Source organism: Nesoenas mayeri (genome assembly GCF_963082525.1).
Source record: "Nesoenas mayeri genome assembly, chromosome: 2".
NCBI lineage: Eukaryota > Metazoa > Chordata > Aves > Columbiformes > Columbidae > Nesoenas > Nesoenas mayeri.
Window position 1 is genome coordinate 5784248 of NC_137543.1, and position 26220 is coordinate 5810467.

At 41.4% G+C, this 26220-nt stretch overlaps 1 protein-coding gene across 27 annotated transcripts in view; it reads left to right on the top strand.

Annotated features, from left to right (window-relative positions):
- Window positions 1-26220, top strand: part of PTK2 (protein tyrosine kinase 2) — a gene marked incomplete at both ends in the record, with an annotated part of 129689 nt that overhangs the window by 16705 nt on the left and 86764 nt on the right. For all 27 annotated transcript variants that reach the window (XM_080339663.1, XM_080339661.1, XM_080339659.1 and 24 more), the window contains 4 exons: window positions 254-420; window positions 6073-6160; window positions 23732-23811; window positions 25000-25062. In XM_080339663.1, coding sequence (XP_080195789.1) covers window positions 254-420; window positions 6073-6160; window positions 23732-23811; window positions 25000-25062 — 398 coding nt within the window. The remainder of the gene's footprint in view (window positions 1-253; window positions 421-6072; window positions 6161-23731; window positions 23812-24999; window positions 25063-26220) is intronic.

A 26220-nucleotide genomic window follows, 5' to 3' on the forward strand; every position in this document is an offset into this window, starting at 1 on the left:
GTTTGCACAATACGTCTTGATTTCATCCATCAATCTGCTTTTTATATTTTGGCTTTTATGCTATTGTGTTTTACATAGTGGCTCAATTCTAAAAAGATGAATGGAAACGTATTTACCGCTACCTGTAATATCTGATTTATTGCTTAATGTTTTGTATAGACATTGTTACACTTCCAAGCCTTACGGTTGAATGTTTGGAAAATGCACGTTGGCGTTTTACGGCTTGTAAGGAGTGTGTGTTTCTCTGTTTTAGGGCATAATCCAGAAGATCGTGGACAGTCACAAGGTGAAAAACGTGGCGTGTTACGGGTTGCGGCTCAGCCACCTGCAGTCCGAGGAGGTTCACTGGCTGCACCTGGACATGGGGGTGTCCAACGTGAGGGAGAAATTCGAACTGGCCCACCCTCCGGAAGAATGGAAGTAAGAGCATCAATCTGTTCCGTGGCCAAAGCGAGCCCAATAAGTCTTTGTTGAGGGTTTTGATTGCGGGGTGACAATAAAACTGTGGCAGATGTATTGTTAACCTCTTCTCCCCTCTCTTCAGCCGCTTCCTCTCCCCCCTTCCTACTAATCGGGAGGGAAAGAAGGACAGAGAGAAGAGAGTTGGAAAAATTAAAAGTGTTTTCCTAATGCTGCTAATAAGAATAGAGAAAATAATACAAAATATACAAAACCAATCTTGAAAATCTCAGCAACTCCAGAGCCGGCACCCGAAGTCCTGGACTGGACTCTGCAGCCAACCGGAGCTGGATTCAGTCTCTCACTAGGCCTCAGTTCGCAGGGATGACTAGCAGGGTCCTCTCCTAATGTCACCATAAGCAAAAAGGGACAAGATCCTCGTGATCTCCCACTTTTATATGAAGTATTCACGTGAATGGAATGTTATACACAGTTGGTCAGTTCCTTGGTCACCTGTTTCTCGTTGCCCCTCTGGCGAGAGGTGCATCCATTCGTTATCAATGACCTCGCATTCCATTGCTGTGTTTACCAAAAAAATGGATCTGGTTCTCTAGGAAAATGCAACTCATATGAAGCTTTAGTTGACAGGCGAATTCACTAAAAGAGAAACATGTTTTTAACAAAACCAGGACAGTCTTTTTAGCTTGTTGTAAAAAATGAGGCTGTAATTCGCGTTATGAAGCGAGATCCTTATGTGGTTGAATAGGAGGGCAAGGGAAGAAAATGGAAAAAAACCCAAGCAAACCAAACCATAAAACCAAACACCACCAAAAAAACAAACCAATAAAACCCCGCAAAACACACAAGCAGTCTTGGGTTTGCTTTAAGGGATTTTTGTCATTGTTGAGGGTTTTCTGCAGACCGAACAGGTAACGATTAACCCAGGATTTAGAGGATGCGTAAAGTAGGAGCAGAAATCTCTTCAAAATCTGCAGAGCTTCTGCTCCCTCCAAGTTGGGAGGGAGTGTCGACCTGCGGGAAGGCAGGAGGGCTCTGCAGAAGGATCTGGATAGACTGGAAAAATGGGCTGATTCCAATGGGATGAAGTTCAACAAGGCCAAGTGCCGGGTGCTGCACTTTGGACACAACAACCCCCTGCAGCGCTCCAGGCTGGGCACAGAGTGGCTGGAGAGCAGCCAGGCAGAAAGGGACCTGGGGGGACTAATGGACAGGAAGCTCAACATGAGCCACCAGTGTGCCCAGGTGGCCAAGAAGGCCAATGGTGTCCTGTCCTGTATCCAAACCAGCGTGGTCAGCAGGACAAGGGCAGTGATCCTTCCCCTGTACTCTGCATTGGGGAGGCCACACCTGGAGTATTGTGTTCAGTTCTGGGCCCCTCAGCTCAGGAAAGAGATTGAAGTGCTGGAGCGGGTCCAGAGAAGAGCAACAAGACTGGGGAAGGGACTTGAACACAAGACCTATGGGGAGAGGCTGAGGGAGCTGGGCTTGTTTAGTCTGGAGAAGAGGAGGCTTAGAGGTGAGCTCAGCACTCTCTAGAACTACCTGAAGGGCAGTTGTAGGCAGGTGGGGATTGGTCTCTTCTCCCAGGCATCAGCAATAGGACAAGGGGCCATGGGCTTCAACTCTGCCAGGGGAAATTGAGGCTGGCTATTAGAAAGCAATTCTGTGCAGAGAGAGTGGTCAGGCATTGGAATGGCTGCCCAGGGAGTTGCTGGACTCACCGGCCCTGGAGGTTTTTAAGCTGAGATTGGCCATGGCACTTAGTGCCATGATCTAGTCAGTGGGCTGGAGTTGGACCAAGGGTTGGACTGGGTGATCTCTGAGGTCTTTCCCAACCCTGTCGATTCTGTGATTCTGTGATATATGTAGCGAACAACCCCATCTCAGGTTTTGTCATCCTTGACTTTTTGGCGTAATCCCATTTCCCTTGTTATGTCAAGGGGAAAAGAAAATATTGTTAAGCACTGGTTGTATTTAGTTATAGACTGAAGTAGAAGAAATGTGATTTGAAAACACTGAAAAGCAGAGAATAGATCAGTTTATTCCTCTGCATATGTAAAATTGTTCAGTTTTATTATTTATTGGTTACCGAATTGTGGCCCAGAGCCATGAGTGACATCTGCCCTCCTCCTAACTGGGGTTTTCTTCAGTTATTCCAGGGGCAATAAACAATCGAAAGGTAATTGCAGAATCTTGTTTTTCATAGCTTAGGTACTTTGGGATATTTTCATCATAGCAGTTGATAGAAATATAAGAGGAAACTTAACATTTATTTGCAGAAAGACCCAATAGTCTACTAGAAAAGACGGGGAGCTCAGAGCTTTAAAATACCATTAAATAAGTGTAGGACTAAACTCACACGGAAACAGCAAAAAGCAGATTTTGCTGTGGTTACTGTTTCATTAAAGGGGTTTTGTGTGTGTGTTCTTTGGTGGCTTGTGTTCATAACCACGATTTTAAGCTTACACATGTCCCCTGCAGAACTATCGTAAATAATGTATGTTTAATTTCTTGCAAATGGAGTTATTCTATAGTAGCAGACGTCCCATTTGGCAACCATTGGTTTATAAACGCTCTTTAGGGGCCTGGTTTTAGCAAATGCAACAAATCCAAATGAATTAGCAACATTTAAAACTTAAATTGCATGTTCTATGCGCGCTACATTTTATTGTTTGTGGCACGTGCATCGGTATTTTTCCTTCCATAATTTACAATACATTTTTAATTGATAATACAGGCAAATTCCAGCTTAGAAAGCAGGAGGTCCCCGAGTGCTTTTCATGGTAGGAGTGCTGGGTATACGGTGTGAATAATTTATACCATAGAAATCTGTTACATCGTGTACAAGCGTCGGTTCCGATTCTATTAAACGACGCGTCGTACACGTCGCAGAACAGACTGAATCGTTTTGAACAGCAAAACGAGGAGATTGTTTTGAAGTTTGTGGGAAGGAACGGTATCAAACGCTCATGAAAGAGCTGTGGCAAGATGTGAATTATTCAATCCCCTCCCAGAGTGTCGTTGAAGGTTTGATGGAATACACGCAGCCTGACATACCTTGGAAACATGGGGAGATTCGCTGCGCGTAATCAAAACGCCGCTGTCATGTTTGTGATGCTGTAACACGGGGTGTTTCAGATCATACGACAGTTTAGATGACAGGGAGGGAAGTCTTGGGATCATCCTTAAATGAAAAGCTTCCTATAGTGTTAATAAACTGCCTCTTGCGTGATGATTGTTTCTTTTTAATAATTTAAATTAAAAGGGTTGTGTATTCCCCGTCTTCAGAAATCAGATCTTAGATGTTCTCCTGGATTAATTTAGATACTAGAAGTCGCAGTGATTGGCAAGAGGTTGTGCAGAAGATACTCAGCTTTTGTTTGATGCCATACTGCTCGCAATCCTGTAGCAGAATGAAGGGGAGAAATGATATGAGATGATAGAGCTGCAGTTAGGGCTTGGGAGGAGGAAATAATAGTGGATTTTAGGGGTAGAGTCACTCAAAATCCGGTCACTTCCAATTTTCCCTCATGCAGCAAACAGTTCAGGTGCAGGAACACGCAGAATTAAAACGTCAGTTATGTTGCGAAGGACGAAGAGGACATCATTGCTTACTGGAATTCTTTTCCCATCCTCACTTTGCTTTTCTATATTACTCTGACCACCTTCTTGCCATAAAATAGTTGATATTTTGCACGAGGTAGCAGAGGTTTGAACTATCACGTCGTGGGTTTGTCGGTTGGTTTGTTCATTTCAAATCAAAATCAATAAAGACCCAATACTTCTTTTTTTCCTGCCAAGAAGAATATTGACCCTAAAGGGAAGGTAATGTACATCTTTACTGTACATTTACTTGAAGAAAGTTCATGCTAGTTAACTCTATAAAGCCAAATATCCCTTTAACGTTTTATTTGATTCTCTGGCAATGACGATAATTCCGTCCAGCGTCAGATTATGGTGCCCAAAGTGATCCGAGTTATAATTGTTGGAATCTCTAGCTTATTATTTTTGGTCATAATTTGTTCAGGAAATAAGTATTCTGGAGTCTGCTGTGTTTTGGGTCACATTGAGTAATACTGTTGTATTTCTTTGAGTTACGCAAGATTTAGCACTACAGAAGCATTGTATAATTGGACTGTAATTCCATACAATTGCTTTAGAATAAGTCTAGTCTTCCAAATGCTGTTTGGGTTTTATTCATTACTGATGCCCAGTAATGCTGCTGCTCTTGGGTTTATCTTATGGTAGCGTAAATTGTTAATTATTCCTTAAGCATTTGCTTGTATGACGTCCCATATACCTGTGCGTGGGAGATGATCCCAGGTGAAATACTTTCTAATGAATAAATTCCTCTTCCCTTGTATTATTATTATTGTTTTAATGAGTGTGCGTCCCATCCCAACCAGTCTGTGATTCTGTGACAGTGGTCTTCCAGTGCTAGCTTTATCAACCATGAGGGGTGATTATCCGCTGGGATACTTGCTCAGAAAGCAGACCTGGTTTGTGACAAGGGGACTTGGCATCCTCATCCCTTGCTGCATTTGAAGGACAGTAGATGTAGCCGATACTGAAAATCAAGCCCTTCCTTGAGTTGGCCGTTGAATGTCAGCGTCTTCATTCCAATAGGCCTAATCATAGAATCATTTCAGTTGAAAGAGACCCTCAGGATCATTGAGTCCAACCATAACCTGACTCTGGCACTAACCCATGTCCCCAAGAACCTCATCTAAATGCCTTTTAACCCCCCCAGGGACGGTGACTCCCCCACTGCCCTGGGCAGCCTGTTCTAATTAAGGTCACGCTAGTGACTGTCCCAGCCAAGCTCTTTTGCTTTCCTGATTTTCTCCTGCAATCCTATTGCAAAAAGCCAGACTTTTCAAGGCTCCTCAGTTAGGAAGGCAAGTCCCTGGGAAGGAGAGAGATTGCTTTACCTATATATTTTATTTAGTTCGGAGGATAAAGACTTTTTACATGGTGGTCTAGATCAGAATGACTGAGACAGTCCGAAGACTCTTTTTCGTATGAAAACATGTTTTCTGTGCACACGGAGACTGAAACATGCATTTTCCTTTATGAAATATAAAACCCCATAATTCTTAGTATTTCTGGTCTGTATATAGTTTGTGTGCGGGCATTTACAGTTGCTAAATATTTTCCTTATTTTATTGATTTCTTACTGCACAACGTATTTCACTGATTCCAAAGCAAAGAAGAATCCTGTCACTTGTGCTTGCAGTGGAATCCTAAGCAGCAATAACACCTATTTTATCAAATCCCCATAGAAATCTTGATGCCGGGCAGCCATGGCACTTGTTTGAAAAGAAGTTCTTGCCCTGTTGAAACCAACAGGTTGAAACGTTGCAATATTTGCTTTCACCAGCATGAGTAGGTTGTTAAATACACTTATTTTGGAGAAGGGCTTTGATAGGATATGCTGTATTGGCGCGGCGAAAGGAGCAATTCAGAGATGGAAACACCTTTATAAAATGTCAGGAACTACAAGTAGTCAAAGAGGGAATTTTTCCCTTCGTTTTTTGCGTTTGTTTTGATTTGCTCCTTATTTTTAAGAATCTTCGAACGTAATTTGGGAGGAAATCTCGATTGCTTTTGTCTCGCCAATTTAAATCTCTCTTTGTTTTTCTTGCTTTTTAGGTATGAATTGAGGATTCGCTATTTGCCCAAAGGATTTCTGAACCAGTTCACTGAGGACAAACCCACTCTCAATTTCTTCTATCAGCAGGTACGTTCAGTTCTGCCACTTATTTTGCCCAATTGAGAAAATTCTGGATTCTTTTATGTGGATAACATATCACAGCAGAAAAAGAAACTAGTAAAACGTTGCATATTTAAAGCAGAAGGGGCATGAAGCCCCCGGCGTCTTTCGATTTAGGACAAAGACAAGGTAATTCTGATGTAGTCGTCTTAATTCAGATAACATATTCTGTTGTTCAGCTGGCTTATCATTATTTGACACTTACATTAATGAGTTTGATTTTACAAATGCAGATAGGTCGGCAATTTCACTAGAATGTGTTTTCCACTTGCGTTGTTATTTTCTTGATTTGAGTATCTCTTATTGATTAGTAAAAGTGCATAATAGTGACCATTTCTACCAATTAAGCACATAAATCTTCCTTTTGTTCACTTAAATAATTTTAAATCATCCACTTTTAGACTGACAAGGTCAAGTTAAAACTATGGGGGTGTCTGTTAGAGGAGGTGGGTTATAGTATCTCCTAACTTTAAGAATCCATCTGTCTTTGAGAATTCAGATGTAAAGTTATTTATTTGCTACGTCTTTTCGGTACATTGTCTATATTAATACACTGAAATAGTGTTTAACACTTTACGGTACTGATGACAAGTTGGTGAGCTATGTCTTTGTTATAGTTTTAAGCAATACTTTATACAACTACTTGGAAGATTACTTTTAACCAAGGAGTCATGGGAGAGATGGAATAAGGTAGGATTAGTTTTAATCTAGATTATTGAGAGGAGTTATTTAATGGAGTATTTTCAGGATTGAGATGGAATGAGGTAAAATGAGAGGGGTGTGTATTCCGCTGGAATGGCAGAGCTCCAGAAGTACACCATGAATGGGGTGGAGCCCAGCTGAGGCCTGTATCCAGTGCAGTGCCTCAGGGGCAGTGCTGGGCCTGTGCTATTCAATATATTCATCAGTGATTTGGACGAGGGAACAGAGTGACTGTCAGCAAGTTTGCTGGTGACACCAAGCTGGGAGGAGTGGCTGACACGGCAGAGGCTGTGCTGCCATCAGAGACCTGGACAGGATGGAGAGCTGGGGGGGAAACATTGAATGAAATAGAACAAGGGCAAGTGTAGAGTCTTGAATCTGGGCAGAACAACCCCAGGTTCCAGTGTAAGTTGGGGAACGAGCTGTTGGAGAGCAGTGTAGGGGAAAGGGACCTGGGGGTCCTGGGGACAGCAGGATGACCATGAGCCAGCACTGGGCCCTTGTGGCCAGGAAGGCCAATGGTACCTGGGGTGGATGAGAAGGGGGTGGTCAGTAGGTCAGAGAGGTTCTCCTGCCCCTCTGCTCTGCCCTGGGGAGACCACACCTGGAATCTTGTGTCCAGTTGTGGCCCCTCAGTTCCAGCAGGACAGAGAACTGCTGGAGAGAGTCCAGCGCAGGGCAGCAAAGATGCTGAAGGGAGTGGAGCATCTCCCGTGTGAGGAAAGGCTGAGGGAGCTGGGGCTCTGGAGCTGGACAAGAGGACACTGAGGGGTGACCGCATTCATGGTTACAGATACATAAAGGGGGAGTGTCAGGAGGATGGAGCCAGGCTCTTCTCAGTGACAACCAATGATAGGACAAGGGATAATGGGTTCAAACTGGAACACAAAAGGTTCCACTTAAATTGGAGAAGAAACTTCTTCCTGGTGAAGGTGGCAGAGCCTGGCCCAGGCTGCCCAGGGGGGTTGTGGAGTCTCCTTCTGTGCAGACATTCCAACCCGCCTGGACACCTTCCTGTGTAACCTCATCTGGGTGTTCCTGCTCCATGGGGGGATTGCACTGGATGAGCTTTCCAGGTCCCTTCCAACCCCTGACATTCTGGGATTCTGTGAAGAAAGCCCTGGAGTTTTGTTTTTAAATAGGATTTATGTCAAATGAACAAGAATATGAAGTGCTGATACTATTAATCAAACACCAAAGGCTTCTACTAAGGAAAACTATTCCCATGGACTATGCTGTGTTTGTTGTGTCTCTGCCACATTCCAAAACATCCTGATTTTAAGTTGCAAACTGTCATTCTTGAGCAACATCCCCTCAAATTAGGATATAACTGGAGCTGGTCCAGATCGCGGAACCCTCTGCCCTCGCGAACTGAGCGGAGGAAGAAGGGATCAGTAATTCTGATTACATTTCCATCGGTAATTTCTAAAAAGAGGAAAACATGATCCTCCCCTCTGTCCGACGCTTCGTCTGAACACAGAATGGAATTAACATGCTTATCTCATTTCTTGTCTTCTGGCCTTTAACGTGCGTTGATATGTGGTGGAGGTTACTTCTGAGAAGACAATTCTGGACTAACTTAACTGTGTGATAGGCTCATTTCAACCTAAAAATACCTGCGTTTTGGCAACTTTTTAGTACTGCCAATGTTTCTTGTAGAAACAAGAAATAAAATCACATTCCTTTTCACTTCAGCGGTGAGTGACTTTCTCCATACCGGCTTTCAACACACATTTGTGTTTCACATGATGCAAAAGCAGGTGATGATTTCCAAAGTGTTTTCCTAAACTCTGTCATTCACCCATTCAAGAGCTGGGAAACCTGCAGCGTCCTCTCATTTGTGCCTCAGAGAGATGTTTCTTTCAAGCCAGGAATTTAAAATGCCAGAGGAATATTTTTGAGGTGTTTTCTGAGCAGCACGTTTTTAATTGCTTGGGGAAACCATTAGAAACAGAAACGAATGGCTCGGAATAGCAAGAAGGAGGATGAAGGTCGTCGGGAACTGATACGCGAAGATGACACCTACGTGTATCTGACAGTGCCCTAAATCCTACTTCTGAAATATATATATATATATATATGTATGTATATATATATATATGAAATGAAAATCAGAGGTTCTTGTCTCCTTGCTCTGCACACCATACCAGTTTTTTCTCTTCTTCTTCTTCCTTCTTCTTTCTTCTTCTTTTCTTCTTCATCTACTTTTCTTCTTCATCTTCTTTTCTTCTTTTCTTTTCTTCTTCTTTCATCATCTTTCCCCTTTATCTTATTTTTCTTTCCTTTCTCTTTTCTTCTTTCATCATCTTCCTTCTTCTTTCATCTTCTTTTCTTCTTCTTTCTTCATCTTCTTTCTTCTTTTTCTTTTCTTCTTCTTTCATAATCTTCTTTTCTTCTTTTTTCTTCTTTTCTTCTCTTCTTTTCTTTTCTTCTTTTCTTTTCTTGTTTTCTTTTCTTCTTTTATTTTCTTCTTTTCTTCTCTTCTTTTCTTCTTCTTTTCTTCTTTTCTTCTTCTTCCTTTCTTCTTCTTTTCTTCTTCCTTTCTTCTTTTCTTCTTCCTTTCTTCTTTTCATCTTCCTTTCTTCTTATTTTCTTATTTTCTTCTTTCTTCTTTCTTCATCTTTCTTATTCTTTCTTCTTTTTTTTCTTCTTCCTTTCTTCTTCTTCTTCTTCTTCTTTTTTTCTTCTTCTTTTCTTCTTTCTTCTTCTTCTTCCCCCTCTCCTTCCTTTCTCTCTCTTCTCCAACTTAGCATAAAGTATTTCTAAATCCATTTCTTCCAAAGTCACTGGTTTTTGTTCCGGGATATTTTGGGTCTCCATTCTCATGGAAATCAGGCTCACAACTTCCCAGAGCTCTTCCCATGATTCTCCTTTGCTCCATAAGTCTCACTTGGCCTCTTGAATAAGACAATTACTTTTATCTGCTGAAGTGTCAAGGCAACCCCCCTGGCTTATGAAAAGAAGGCAGAAAATGAATGTGATTAGGAAATATGGAAGGCAATACGATTTTTCACCTCCTGTTCCTCTCGCTGTCATTCCCCCAACATTTTAACATCCTCTTCTGCTAACCACAGCTCACAGTGAGATACATCACGTTGGATATACCGTGTTTCCCCCAAAATAAGACAGGGTCTTACATTAATTTTTGCTTCAAAAGATACATATATTTTTTTTAACATGTACAGCTGCCTGGACACTCTTTAAATTGACCTTATTTTTGGAGTAGGGCTTCTATTTCAAGCATCCTCAAAAATCACGCTAGGGCTTATTTTGGGGTAGGTCTTATTTTTGGGGAAACCGGGTAGGTAAGGTCAACAGAATATACATAGGACAAAAAAATCTCCAATCTCAAATTTCTGTGCTTTCTGCATAGAAATATCTATGTCAGATAGGGAACATAGGCTCAAGTTACAGAATTAAATCCAACAGAATAACACTTCTGTAATCAAATTGGCTTTTGTAGATATAAAAATCAAATATATTCTTGTCTTGTGTGATATAAATGAGAGAAAAAAGATTTGGGGGACCAGATGCTGCGCACGACTAAATCTTTTCAAGCTGAGGCTGAGAACACGTTGCGAACGTGATAACATCTAAACACTTATTAAAAATGTACAACATCGAATTAAAAAGTTCACGGAGAAGAAAAAGGGACATGGTGACCTCTGTCCCCCACCTGGATTTTTGAAAGTATAATGATTTTCTCCAATTTGAGCTGAGTCTGGGCCTGAATCCTCTTCATCCTCCAGCAAAGCGCAGGACCTTTGGCAAGACAACAAGATGTTACTTTAATCGCCATCAACACAGTCGCTTTATTCACCCGGTCGACCCAAAGCGCAATTATCGGCTGTTAAACTGAAATCTGTGGTTGGAACTTCATCACACGCATGACTACTCCTGTTCCCCTCAATGGGTGCAGCATCCCGGATAAATTGCTGCAAGCTTTTAAGTAGTCTCAGCTTCCAATTAACATGTGAAATTGTTATTTTCCTTTTTATTTTTGCCTTTTTTTAAATAATTTTCATAATAATTTTAAAAATGTTGTGGCTTGACATACAGCGCGTGGTCGGCGCTCATTGCACCATCTGCAGTGGGTGGAAGCTGCTCTAATTAAAATGAGAAAAGCCTTAACGAGAGCGTTCCTAAGGGCACCTCTCGTTTGCAATCCGTACGGTAAAGGGTTAAACTGGTGTGTTGGGGGTGACTGTGCAACTTGTTTTTTACTGTCAGAATTAGTCATGCTACTAATAAAATCATATTGGTGGTATGAAACTAATGATAAAATAATATTGATACCACGATACTACTAATAATATAAAGATACCATGATGCTAATGATACAATAATATTGATAACATGATACTAATGCTAAAGTAATATTATGGTACTAATGATAAATATTGATATCACAATACTAATGGTAATACTGATACCATGATACTACTCATAAAATAATATTGATATCATGGTACTAATGATAAAATAATATTGATACCATGATACTACTAATAAAATAATACTGATACCATTATGCTAATGATAAAATAATATTGATAACATGGTGCTAATGATAAAATAATATTGATACCATGATACTACTAATAAAATAATACTGATACCATTATGCTAATGATAAAATAATATTGATACCACAATACTAATAATAATATAATGATACCATGATCCTAATGGTAAAATAATATTGATACCATGGTGCTAATGATAAAATAATGATACCATGATGCTAATGATAATATAATATTGATACCATGATGCTAATGATAATATAATATTGATACCATGATGCTAATGATAAAACAATATTGGTAACATGATGCTAATGATAAAATAATATTGATACCGTGATACTAATGATAAAATAATATTGATACCACAATACTAATAACAATATAATGATACCATGATGCTAATGATAATATAATATTGATACCATGATGCTAATGATAAAACAATATTGGTAACATGATGCTAATGATAAAATAATATTGATACCGTGATACTAATGATAAAATAATATTGATACCACAATACTAATAACAATATAATGATACCATGATGCTAATGATAATATTGATACCATGATGCTAATGATAAAACAATATTGGTAACATGATGCTAATGATAAGATAATATTGATACCGTGATACTAATGGTAAAATAATAATGCTAACATGATGCTAATGATAATATTGATACCATGATACTACTGATCAAATAATATTGGTATCATGGTACTAATGATAAAATAATAATAATGATACCATGATGCTAATGATAAAATAATATTGATACTGTGGTACTAATGATAATATTGATACCATGGTACTGATGATAATATTGATACCACAATACTACTAATAAAATAATATTGATATAATGATAATAATGTTAAAATAATATTGATACCATGATACTACTAATAAAATAATATGAATACCAGGTGGTTCGTTGAAGTGTCTGAATTTTAGGCTGTGCTTTGGCCTTGAGATTTGAGGCTGATGCTTAAGCCATTTTCTCTTGACTAGAGGAGTTCTGTGTTTGAGACACATAATTTTCCATTGCGGTTGAGAGCTCTGATCAACCCACTAATTGTCTTTGTTCACTTTTTGGCCGATCTGTTTGGAAGGTGTCACGGGTGGTTTTGTGACAGATCTTCAGAGGTGTCCTCTTTTATTCCCTTCATTAAATGGAGCATTTAGGTGGTGATTCCGTATTGACTCCGTTAGTCCCTTGGGCCCAACCGCGCAGAATTTCAGCCAAATTACCCAAATTGGATCCCACCCAGGGCTGTTGCAATTGTGAGGGTAAAGTAAAAATGAAGCAAAAATGGGGAAATGCCATATTTCTGGTTGTCTGTAGGTTTTATATTCCAGCGTCACTTGTGTCCCGTTGGATTGGGAGGTGGAAATAAAGGGGACAGACTTCTCTCATTTGCCTTAATACCGAGTGAGGAATGAAAGGCACATATCACATTGGGATAGAATACAGCTCTTAAAAACATTCCTATAATGAGAACCAGACGTAAGCTACTTGAATTGCCTTTTATTGTGAGACAAGAGCCTGCGCGCATTGCTCCTTCAATAAATAACACGTTGGCCTCCAGTAATTGGAGATGGTTTATCCCTTGATGAAAGGGGAAAAAGCATCTGAATGGGGTGGAATCGGCTCTTGGGCATCAGCTGGTCCATTGTTGCCGTCCTTGTGCTGGAAGAATTTAGAAGTAACTTTTATAGGTCCTGAAGAATAAGAAAAAGGCATTTTTTGTCAGTGTATGATTTTCTCTGCGGTGCCTGGAGTTGTGTATATATATATATATATATATATATATATTTATGTGTTTAGCTTCTTGTGGTCAAACAGCATCTTTTTACTCCATAATGTTTGTGAAGATGATCTTATTTAAAATATATTTCCTTAAGTTAACATTATCTTCTATATTGTGTTAGATAAATGCATCATGCAAATGAAATTAGTTTTAAAACATCACCCCCAGCATGTAGGAAATTTGAAGTGCAGGCAATTGCTTTAATAACTTAATGATAGAAGTTTTATAAGGCTTAGGCGCGTGAGATATAATTTGAAATGCAGGCTGAGAATTGGGCTCTTTAACCTAATTAAATAACAACATCTCTTACACCTTAATAAAAATAGGAGACCTAAAGCGATGATTTTGGCAGGACAAGCTTTGAGGACAATCAAGGACATAGGGAGAAGAGCTGGTGCTGTTTCTTCTATTGGCAGCTTGTTCAAATAAGAACATAAAATAAATAGAAAGGTCTTTCAGGAGCAATTAATGATTGGAGCAATTCAGGAGCAATTAAAGCGAAGTGGTAATAATGTAAGAATTATTTTAAAAGGATATTTTAAATATATATATATTTATAAATCAAATTGAACGTGGTAGATCTTGTTTGTATCCTCGTGTGACTACTCGAGCGTCTCCAAATGTTCCGTGTTAAATGCTTGATTTCTGGTTTATGATGGGAACGTAGAACTTACTCTTATTGCTAAATATCATTTAAATAGTCAGGATCAGTCCACAGAAAAACGGCGCCTTTGGTTTAAATTCCTGCCTGGCAAGCGCAGCGATGGGAATGGTGCTCGTGGGCTTTCATATGTGAATTGCTCTTAATTTAAGACCATAAATATAAACTGCACAGGAGAGGTTTCCATATATTGATGTGTGGATGTGTGTTTGTTAGTGATCTCGGACAAAATGTTATTCTGATCAGTGTATAAAGTTGCACATAACATTCGTTGGACCAAACAACAAATTGAATTATGTTGGTAGTTGGGCTTATTTATTTCTGGAAAAAAGGAGAATTCTGTGTCAGGAAAGGATAAAATGAGCTGTTTGCAAGGCCGGGCTTAGTAGGTTGAGTTACTCTACGGCTCCCAAGAGTATCGTCCTACTTAGCGGGGGAGCGGGAGGCAGCGCTGGGTGTTGCGGTGACAGCTGGAGCTCGGCCCGCTTGGCCAGAAGGGCCCGTTTTTAGCCACTCTGTCCCTAACAATGCCGCGATTTCCCCCCTCGTCCCATCTCTAATGCCCTTATTATTAACAGAGGAGCTTCCAAAATGAGTTAGAGATGTCAAAGATCACTGCTGGATAATAGGGAGGCCATGACCGTGGGAGAGGAGGAGGAGGAGCAGCCGAGGGCAGATGGCAAATGGATGTTGTCCTGAGACACAATCGGTGCTTTTAACTCCACTGGCAGAGGCTTCATTTTTCCTAATGTAGACTTATCTGCTGTCATAAATCTAATATTATCAGATGGGTAAATAGGGGTGGAACCACATATGTGTTTCCATTCTGTGCGTCTTTCAAAACCTACCATTATGCTCATTAAGGTGACTCCTAAAGCTTTGGGCTTTTGTGCATATGGTCCTTCATCCAAACCAGATGAGGGACAAGCCTTTGAGGGTTAATTTTCCCAAATATTTCTGAGGCTGTAGTAAGGTGGGTTGGGACCCTGTTTTTTGAAGCTGCTTATTCTGATGTTGTGTACTTAGACTTCATTAAAGCCTTGGACGCCGTATCCCACAGCGTCTCCCAGAGAAGCTGCAGCTCATGGCTGGATGGGTGTTCTCTGCCGTGGATACAGAACTGGCTGGAGGGACGGGACCAAAGAGTTGTGAACGGAGACAAATCCAGTTGTTGACGGTCACAAGTGGTGTCCCCAGGGCTCAGGACTGGGGCCAGTTCTATTTAATCTTTTTATCAATGATCTGGATGAGGGGATGGAGTGCACCCTCACTAAGTTTGCAGATGACACCAAGGTGGGTGGGCGTGTTGATCTGCTGGAGGGCAGGAAGGCCATACAGAGGGATCTGGACCAGCTAGATCGATGGGCTGAGGCCAATTGTCTGAGGTTCAACAAGGCCAAGTGCCGGGTCCTGCACTTGGGTCACAACAACCCCAGGCAGCGCTACAGGCTCGGGGAAGAGCGGCTGGAAAGTGCCTGGGGGAAAAGGACCTGGGGGTGTTGGTGACAGCGGCTGAACATGAGCCAGAGTGTGCCCAGGTGGCCAAGAGGCCACCAGCATCCTGGCTTGTGTCAGGAATAGTGTGGCCAGCAGGACTAGAGGAGTGATTGTCCCCCTGTGCTGGGCACTGGGGAGGCCAAACCTCAAATCCTGGGGTCAGTTTTGGGCCCCTCATCATAAGAAGGACATTGAGGTGCTGGAGCGAGTTGAGAGAAGGGAACGGAGCTGGGGAAGGGGCTGGAGCACAAGTGTGATGGGAGCGGCTGAGGGACCTGGGGGGTTCAGCTGGAGAACAGGAGCTGAGGGGAGACCTTCTGATCTCTGAACTGCCTGAAAGGAGCTTGGAGCATGGAGGGGGTTGGTCCCAGGTAACAAGTGACAGGATGAGAGGAAATGGCCTCAAGTTGCGCCAGGGGAGGTTTAGATTGGATATTAGGAAAAAATTCTTAATGGAAAGGGCTGTCGGGATTTGGAACAGGCTGCCCAGGGCAGTGGTGGAGTCACCATCCCTGGAGGGGTTTAAAAGACACATAGATGAGGTTCTTAGGCACATGGTTTAGTGCCAGAGTCAGGTTGTGGTTGAACTTGGTGATCTTAAGGATCTTGACAAAATTCTTCTGTTCTATGATTTCTGTGGTTCATTTAAAGCTACAAGAAAGGAAACCACAGAATACCGGAATTACTGGAGGTAACGATATCTGATGGATACCACACAAGAGCTGTGGCATGGACTGTAGTGGACTCACATGTGGCACCTGATGCAAACACGGAACAAAATGCAGCCTGAACAGGAGCAAGAGAAACGTTGTTCCTTTTGAATGAGAAGTTGTGGGGACAGCAAATGTGGTACATGCTTGTGGTGTCTAAAAGACGTGGAGATGAGGTTCTGAGGGACATGGTGTTGTGACGGCGTTGGGTTGACCATTGAACTTGATGATCTTGAGGGTCTTTTCCAACCAAAATGATTCCATGATAGAAAAAGCTGGAATTGAAGAGTTGCTAAATTACAGGAAATATTTCACTGGAGTTTCATGGGACCAATGTCACCAGAACTGTTGATGTTTTAGTGTAAAATGAGAATCCTGATAGAGCAGTTTTGTAGGGGGTGACAATGAGCTGTTACCCAACAAACCCCCACAACAAAAGCGCGACCAAAATACCTTCGGGTGTTAGAAACCTGAACATTTAAGAGCAGGTGTTAGAACTTACCCACAGCTGTTAAAAAGGAGAATATCCGTCCCTCGTTAAAAGGTTTTAATTACGATTTTATGCTCCTTACTAATAGTGTACTGAAGACCTTTTGTTTCTTTGTTTGCTGACCTATTAGGGATATTTTCTGTGTTGTGGTGGTGATTTATTTTTGTTATGTACTTAACTCTTTAGGGGTTACGGGATCACTGAAGTGCTGTTGAAATGTGGTTTTCAAAGCAATGCCAATTGGAAAAAATATATATATACATAAAATAGGGCTAAGTTCTATAAGTGGGTCATAAACATTGAAAGTAAAGCAGGAGAAGTAGATTCTTTATTTTTAAACTGTCCTCAAAAACTGGAGGTTGTCCTGTGGGAAATATCTGGGTAACATTAAATGAGCTGGGAAAGCTGGTGTAGTGGCTAATTATTCCTTTTTGAGATGCTATTTGATAATACTCTTGCTAAAGAATTTCCAGAGTACTTACACTTGAAAACTCCATCAAAGTTTGATCGTTTCGTTTAATAATTTCTAATGATATAAACGAGTTTAAACCTGAAATATGTTTTTAAGACACAGCAAGACGGGGTTTTGTTTTATATCCCCGCAATGCGTTCAGTACTAATTCCAGAATGATTTTACTCTCGTTCTGATGGAAGAAGCTGAAATGCAATGCGGTGTTTCCATGAAGTGCCCTGACAAGTTGTCTCGTCAACCCGAGCGAATGTTTTGCAGCTGCGTTAGATAAATGGGGGGCAGCAAAATGCAGCAGATGGCTTTGGAAAGCAGCAGCTGGGATGCAAAATACGAGCCCCGCGATTGATTTCTTCTTTAATCGTCTTCTTAAATCATTTCTCCATCGCTCACGCGCTTTCCTCTCTCTCCAATATCTATTTTCAATGATACCAGCTGGGATTTGCTGGCCATTTACGGAGCTGAGAAATTGCGCCTTATTTTCTAGAAGATGTTAAGAAGTTGGATGTTGCACCCTCAGTAATTTGCCCGTTCAAGTGCAAGAACAAATATTTGAAAAGCCTGACATGAGGAATAAACCCGGGCTTTTGTTTCCGTGCCTTCCTTGTGGAAAAAGCTCATTAGTTCGTGGTTCAGCGTTCACCTCTTTTCTTTTCGTGCAATTTTTATTGACCAGCCTGTGAATGAGCAAATCCAAGTCCAGTTCCTTCTAACACTGACGTTGCAGTAGGACCCATCTAAAACCCTCCAGTATTTCCATATTACTGTGTTTAATGCAACTTAATAGACTCATCCTTTCCCCCCACAAGCGTACAGTGACTGTAAGTCTGATTTAAACTTGTTAGGACATTTACAATAACCAAAAAATCAGAGGGAAAAGGTGCTTGAAATGAACACCAGCTTGTGGCAAGGAATTATTTTTGCCTCTATCCTACTTTAACCTGTTTTCCAATATATTTTTTCTCTGCGAATTCAGATAAGCACAATCTGCTAGAAAGCAAAATGAGTAAGTTGAATTGAGTGTGTTGCACGTGATTTAAAGCTTAATATTTTGGGGGTTTGTTTGTTACCACGTAAGAATTATATAGACTTCTAGAAGGATAACACTTGTATTCATAATCCCAGTGTAACTGTTGGCCATTTTAGTGTTTATACATTTTTATTGCTAAAACATCGTGACCATGAAGCATTAGAGATGAGCAGAGACTTGATGTGGTCGTATTGTTGCTGGAGTGTCTGCTCTGCCATGTGTGGTATAATTTAAATAACAGCACACGGATTTAGCAGGAATTCCTTAATGGCATCATTGGGCTGGTGGAAACTGGTAAGAGTTGTTGCTTTACTGTTTCTTATTTAACCACAGAATCCCAGAGTGTCAGGGGTTGGAAGGGACCTGGAAAGCTCATCCAGTGCAATCCCCCCATGGAGCAGGAACACCCAGATGAGGTTACACAGGAAGGTGTCCAGGCGGGTTGGAATGTCTGCACAGAAGGAGACTCCACAACCCCCTGGGCAGCCTGGGCCAGGCTCTGACACCCTCACCAGGAACAAGTTTCTTGTCATACTAAAGTGGAACCTCCTGTGTTCCAGTTTGTACCCATTACCCCTTGTCCTATCATTGGTTGTCACCGAGAAGAGCCTGGCTCCATCCTCCTGACACTCCTCCTTTCTATATCTGTAACCATGAATGAGGTCACCCCTCAGTGTCCTCTTGTCCAGCTCCAGAGCCCCAGCTCCCTCAGCCTTTCCTCACACGGGAGATGCTCCACTCCCTTCAGCATCTTTGTTGCCCTGCGCTGGACTCTCTCCAGCAGTTCCCTGTCCTGCTGGAACTGAGGGGCCACAACTGCACACAAGATTCCAGGTGTGGTCTCCCCAGGGCAGAGCAGAGGGGCAGGAGAACCTCTCTGACCTACTGACCACCCCCTTCTAACCCACCCCAGGTACCATTGGCTTCCTGGCCACAAGGGCGTAGTGCTGGCTCATGGTCACCCTGCTGTCCCCAGGACCCCCAGGTCCCTTTCCCCTACACTGCTCTCCAACAGCTCGTTCCCCAACTTGTACTGGAACCTGGGGTTGTTCCTGCCCAGATTCAAGACTCTACACTTGCCCTTGTTCTATTTCATTCAATGTTTCCCCGCCCAGCTCTCCATCCTGTCCAGGTCTCTGATGGCAGCACAGCCTCTGCCGTGTCAGCCACTCCTCCCAGCTTGGTGTCACCAGCAAACTTGCTGACAGTCACTCTGTTCCCTCGTCCAAATCACTGATGAATATATTGAATAGCACAGGCCCAGCACTGCCCCTGAGGCACTGCACTGGATACAGGCCCCAACTGGGCTCTGCCCCATTGACCACGACTCTCTGGCTTCTTCCCTTCAGCCAGTTCACACTCCACCTCACCACCCGATGGTCCAGACCGCACTCCCTCAGTTCAGCTGTGAGGATGCTGTGGGAGACTGTGTCAAATGCCTCACTCAAGTCAAGGCAGACCACGTGCACCGCTCCGCCATCATCCATCCACCTTGTTATGTCCTCATAAAAGTCAATGAGGTTGGTCAGGCACGACTTCTCCTTGGTGAAGCCATGTTGACTGTCCCACACCCCACAGGTCAGGATTCACCCTCCCTCTTAACTCCTGAATTCGTAGTGAACAGAAAAAACAAAATTCTTTAGATTTGTCACAGCTTCATTTTTGTGTCTATTTATATAGGTTTTATGCTCTTCAAGAGAGGGCCTTTTTTCTCTTAAACAGACAAAAGATCTTCTCATTTAACTGTATTAACAACAATAATAAAAATAATAATTGAGCAAGCACAAAAGACTTTTAGGAAAACTATTCAATTGCCTTGTGGCATTGCACTTAATTACCATTAAATTATCCGTTCTGTCTCTTCCATTGAAGATTTGTTCAGGTTTTTTCCTTAGGAGGTTATGGGGCCCGTGCTGAACCTCCTGCACAATTCTTATCTAATCTCTGCACGAGCATTAGTTTGTGCATTGATCTAATGCCATCTCAAAGAGAACAGTCCAGAAGAATTAAAGGTGATAAGAGAAGTTCTCATTAGTATTCTGGGAGTAGAAATTAAATCTGCTTTCTTTACTTTTTCCTTAGACGTACTAAAATTTAAAGAAGAATGTGTGCGGACAGGTTGCGGATAAAAAATGAGATAAAATTAATTCCTGCTATCAATTTATTGCATTTACTATCCATAGTAAGATGCTACTCAATCTAATTAGACCACAAGATTAGAACCACAGGCTCCCTGAGTCTTAGAATCTCTCTGTACACCTTCCAAAATTGAAGCACAATAATAAATAGGTGTATGTAATGTATATGCAGTGCTTTAGGATAATCAATTAATTTTGATGAGAGGGTGTGATGACTGATTTTGTGAACATGTCAGTCACTTGTGGACACCAAAGGAGGGTATTTTTTCCTATGTTTTCATCTCATTTCTTAGGCAAAGGCATTTTTATCCCACTCTTCAGGTTGAATATTGTAATGAATTTGAAAGACTCGAAACTCTGCGTTACTGGACTGAGGAACTTCAGATACAATAAATCAGCAAAGGGAGTTTCTGTTGGCTGAATTGTGGGTGAAAGGATTATTTGTAATTTACTCCACCTTTATGAAATATCTATATATATATCTCTGGACTGGGATGTACTATCAGCAAGTTTGCTGGTGACACCAAGCTGGGAGGAGTGGCTGACATGGCAGAGGCTGTGCTGCCATCAGAGACCTGGACAGGATGGAGAGCTGGGCGGGGAAACATTGAATGAAATAGAACAAGGGCAAGTGTAGAGTCTTGAATCTGGGCACAACAACCCCAGGTTCCAGTGTAAATTGGGGAACGACCTATTGGAGAGCAGTGTAGGGGAAAGGGACCTGGGGGTCCTGGGGACAGCAGGATGACCATGAGCCAGCACTGGGCCCTTGTGGCCAGGAAGCCAATGGTACCTGGGGTGGATGAGAAGGGGGTGGTCAGTAGGTCAGAGAGGTTCTCCTGCCCCTCTGCTCTGCCCTGGGGAGACCACACCTGGAATCTTGTGTGCAGTTGTGGCCCCTCAGTTCCAGCAGGACAGGGAACTGCTGGAGAGAGTCCAGCGCAGGGCAACAAAGATGCTGCAGGGAGTGGAGCATCTCCCGTGTGAGGAAAGGCTGAGGGAGCTGGGGCTCTGGAGCTGGACAAGAGGACACTGAGGGGTGACCTCATTCATGGTTACAGATATAGAAAGGGGGAGTGTCAGGAGGATGGAGCCAGGCTCTTCTCGGTGACAACCAATGATAGGACAAGGGGTAATGGGTTCAAACTGGAACACAGGAGGTTCCACTTAAATGTGAGAAGCAACTTGTTCCTGGTGAGGGTGTCAGAGCCTGGCCCAGGCTGCCCAGGGAGGTTGTGGAGTCTCCTTCTGTGCAGACATTCCAACCCGCCTGGACACCTTCCTGTGTAACCTCATCTGGGTGTTCCTGCTCCATGGGGGGATTGCACTGGATGAGCTTTCCAGGTCCCTTCCACCCCTGACATTCTGGGATTCTGTGAGTTCATTAAACTTCAGTGTAGATGATATCAAGAAGAAATAAATAGGTTGTAGTTTCTTTTCGCTCTATATATTTCTGGAATATGAGCATCCATATAAGACCTGAACTCACATAGAATTTGCATTTTCAGTTTGTTACTTATTTTTCAAATATCCCCACGTAGCCTCGGGGACAAGGTCTGGTTGGGACTGCAAAGGCCACTGATGGTAGTAACCTGAGAGTCTGGATATCAAATTCCTGGTTTAAACACTCTGAGCGTGGCTCTGACATCAAAAATGCAGGTTTCATCTCCTCACTGATGAGCAGAAGTAATCTGATTTTCCATTTAAGTTATTATGCTGTGCTGTATATGAAGGCGTCGAGGTAGCTCTGATTTGAAGTCAAACAAAACTTTGATTACAGAAGATTTTCTCTTAGAGAAACGCTTCACTATTCTGCAATAGAATGAAGACTAATGGCAAATGGAAGAATAGAGGGCCCTGGGGGATCTTATCAATTTGCAGAAATACCTGAAGGAATGGGGCAAGGAAACCAGTGCTGGGCTCTTCTCGGTGGTGCTGCTTGATGCTGAAGAATAGGACGCTAAATGCCCCATGCAAAAGACAATGTTTCTGCACTGTCTTCTATGCTGAGTCGTTCAGATGAATGGAATATTCTGTCATATCTTATAAATAAATAGAAAACAGGATAATTTCATTTCATTTAGGTTGGACGAGACCCTTAGGATCAAGTCCATTAACCTTACACGGCCGTGTCCCTAAATCGTGTCCCTGAGCACCACATCTACACATCTTTTAAACTGCTCCAGGGATGGTGACTCCACCACTGCCCTGGGCAGCCTGTTCCAATGCCCGACAACCCTTTCTGAGAAGAAATTGTTCTAAATATCCAAGCTAAACCTCCCCTGGTGCAACTTGAGGCCATTTCCTCTCATCCTGGTGCTTGTTCCTCGAGAGAAGAGACCAACCCCCTCCATGCTCCAAGCTCCTTTCAGGCAGTTCAGAGATCAGAAGGTCTCCCCTCAGCTCCTGTTCTCCAGCTGAACCCCCCAGGTCCCTCAGCCGCTCCCATCACACTTGTGCTCCAGCCCCTTCCCCAGCTCCGTTCCCTTCTCTCAACTCACTCCAGCACCTCAGTGTCCTTCTTATGGTGAGGGGTCCAAAACTGACCCCAGGGTTCAAGGTTGTTGAACCTCAGACAATTGGCCTCAGCCCATTGATCCATATCCATGATACGTTCTGTAGATACATGTGACACGTGTGTTCATGTAACTGATAGTTCTTTGTAAATTATTTCTTAAATTAGATGTTTCATCCATTGGAGCAATGACTGTTACTTGGCCGACACAAGTGACTCTCTGCACTTAGGGGCCTTCAGGGTTTTGAATGAAAATACAAAATCAAAATGTCTTCACTTGCTGGATCCATCTCTCCCAGTTTATATCACTTGCAGCCATTGTAATTACCAGATATATAGTCTATGGTGTTGAGGGGCTTTTTCTTTAACCTTTTATCAGATAACTCTTTGTAAGTGTTACCAGTAAAACTCAAATGCTGTTTCACATTAATTGTAAACGGAATTAAAAAATCGACAATTATTAAGTCTACATATTTCAATTTGTGTATTAGTAGCTTATGGTTTCATAAGATAGAGGATAACAGGAGGTATTGAAGAAAAGTTGTATTTCTGTAGAGATATGTGAATGGTCAAAAGTGAAGACAAGATTCTTCAGCTCTAGTTCTCTTCCTTCTTATTGTCTATTTCTTTTTAATAACTGTATAAATGACTCCAATGTGGCGCCAGAATGGATTTTCATTTTCACATTAATGCACGGACATTTGTCTGGTTTATATCCATGATTAGATACACCGAAAAAATTAAACCCTGTTGACCGAGACGCTTCAGAAACACAACGTAGGGTCCCATATCTTGTCTGCAGGTGCCACCATCTGCTCAACCGCCTGTGAAGATTTGTATTATATTTTAATAAAACATAACTAATATTAATGTAGATTAGGAAGGGTTTAAGATGGATTGATTGGAAAGTTGTTTGGTCAATAATTTAGTCTGTATGGGCAGTGATCTTCTGTGATACATACCTGTTTCTTTTGCTGTAGGTGAAAAATGACTATATGTTAGAAATAGCGGATCAAGTGGACCAGGAAATTGCTCTGAAACTGGGTTGTCTTGAAATCCGGTAAGCCCATCATTTCATTTATTATTCAACATGTTTCTGACAGAATAGATACATTAGTTTGAAAACTGTTCATTGTTCATTGATTTCCGACTGGTACGTCAGAATAAAACATCATCACGCTTTTTCCCTACAAAGGAATCTGAAGAAAAACGCAATAGACGGTATTGTAAGCAATTTCTAATGATTTTTAAATTAACATTAATTTTAACATTTTAATTAATTACATCTTGATACTGCCTTTTGGGTGAATTCTTCGTTTGAATAATTCAAAGGCCTGTAAAGCCCAGCGAAATAGACTTTAAAAAAGAAGCATCTGTGGTGTTATTTAGCAAATAGTCTTATTGTGCGTATGTCAATCCTACAGCTCAATAATTTCTTTAAATATAAAATGTAGCTTCCTTTTCTCTCAGCATTTACTCATTTTTAATGTGCTATTTTCCAACCATTACGTCTTAAGGGTGTTTTTGGCGTTCTTGTCCACCCTTTGGACAGCTGGAAAATGAAGATAAATGTATCAGATGAAGAGATCTTGAGAGAGCAGCTTTTGAAACGCGTCGTTTGGTTTTTTGCTCATTTATGGCGAATTTCCAGCCTGAAATATTTTCTGTAGTTACGCCACGGGGAGATTCGGGAAGAAATAAAATTGATAAGAAATTAATGGCAAATATCAGCTGGTTAACAGAACAAAATTGTCCTTTGAACAGTATTTTCCCAAATACAGCAAAATTTCAGCTTCTGAAGTGGCCGAGGTAGAACCTGATGTCTTTGCTTAAATATTCCTGGTAGCCCCAGAGCAAACAAAACTTCTTTAGTAACCACAAATTCCTTATACATCTACAAAGTTGTAGGTGCTTTATTTCAAAATATGTGATGAGTATAATAATCTATGATTATTTTGTCAACCAACACTAAAACCACCTTACCATAAGCACTTTCTCAGTGTAAACAATTATCCCAACCCTCCTCCAACAACCATTTATTTATTAGCTTATTATTTCCCCCCATACATTAAATAACTTTTAAAAATAAATATCGAATCTAATGAGGTAGGAGAATAACGTCTTAATATTGAGAGTTGAATTTATTCCGGTGTTTTCTAATGGAAAGTCTCCAGAAGATTTGGCTGCATCGATCTTGTAGTTTGATTGTCCAATAATTGTCGCTTTCCCATCTTTTTCCTGACTTCAGGAGATCCTATGGAGAGATGAGGGGCAACGCGTTGGAGAAGAAGTCCAACTATGAAGTGTTAGAGTAAGTATTGTGTTCTAGCTTGAGGGTTGAGCTGTTTCTTCCTCGGGAACATTAAATTCAGTTCAATAACGCACCGTTCGTGCTGAAATCCTTTATTCCACAAAGCTTGTTGAGATCTTTAAATGCTTTAATATAAAGATGATGAAACCTATCAAGGTGTGGAAGTAGAAGAAGCACCTTTGGTTCGGGAAAACAACGTTGGGACTTGTTTAAACTTCATCATGAGGCTTATTACGATTTTTTGTTACGACTTTGCTAGTGTTTCTCGGTTCATCAAGTGTAGTTCTAAGGTGATTTTTATTTCTAAATGCTTTTCTGTGCATAGTTCCATTCTTCACTTGTGACTAATCTGTGATAAAGTTTGGGTTGCTTGTAAATGTTTGTGATATTCTTTTTATTATTTCTGTTTGATCCATATGTGGATTTTCTGTACTGTGACCTTGCAATTAGCAACTTCATTACTTGTGTGTCCCGAGTTTTAAGAAGACCAAGAAACATCCTTATACTGGAAGTATTTTGGTTATTGAATCATGTTGTACATTAAATGGCTTCACTCCAAGCAACCCAAAGTTCTTTAGAAGCTTCAGGGATTGAAAAACTGGGTTTATCTGTAGTAATTTAGTGGAATGATGTTTTGTACATACACACCCCAATGGTTTGCCCATCACTACTTGGTGAAAAGATGCTGGCCAGTTAAACATAAAATTGGGATTAAAGGTTGGTGTAGCAGCAAAGTCTCTATTTAATTGCATTTTTAATAAAATACTTGTGCTAACTTGTAGTGGCGTAAAATTAGAATATTTAGATGTGGAAGATTATTCATCACAATGAATAAGTTCACAAGGATTTGGTGGGAAATTGTAGGATTCTATTCAGTAGAGACAACTCTAATGAATTACCTGCTTATTTCTATAGTGCCTGCTATGTATATAGTGCTCCTCTGTGCAGAATTTGTAAAGCTTTGGTTATGTTTTTGTGTCAGTAGCCACTAGTAGAGATATGAGGAGATGCATTAAGAAATGAGACAGGACTAATCAAGATGAACAGGGTGAGCAGATGAACAAAGCTAAAAGGGGATATAGAAAATATTTCAGTATCCTGTGGCTGGAGACAGAGAGTGCTGGTGAATGGGGCTGAATCCAGCTGGCGGCCAGTCAC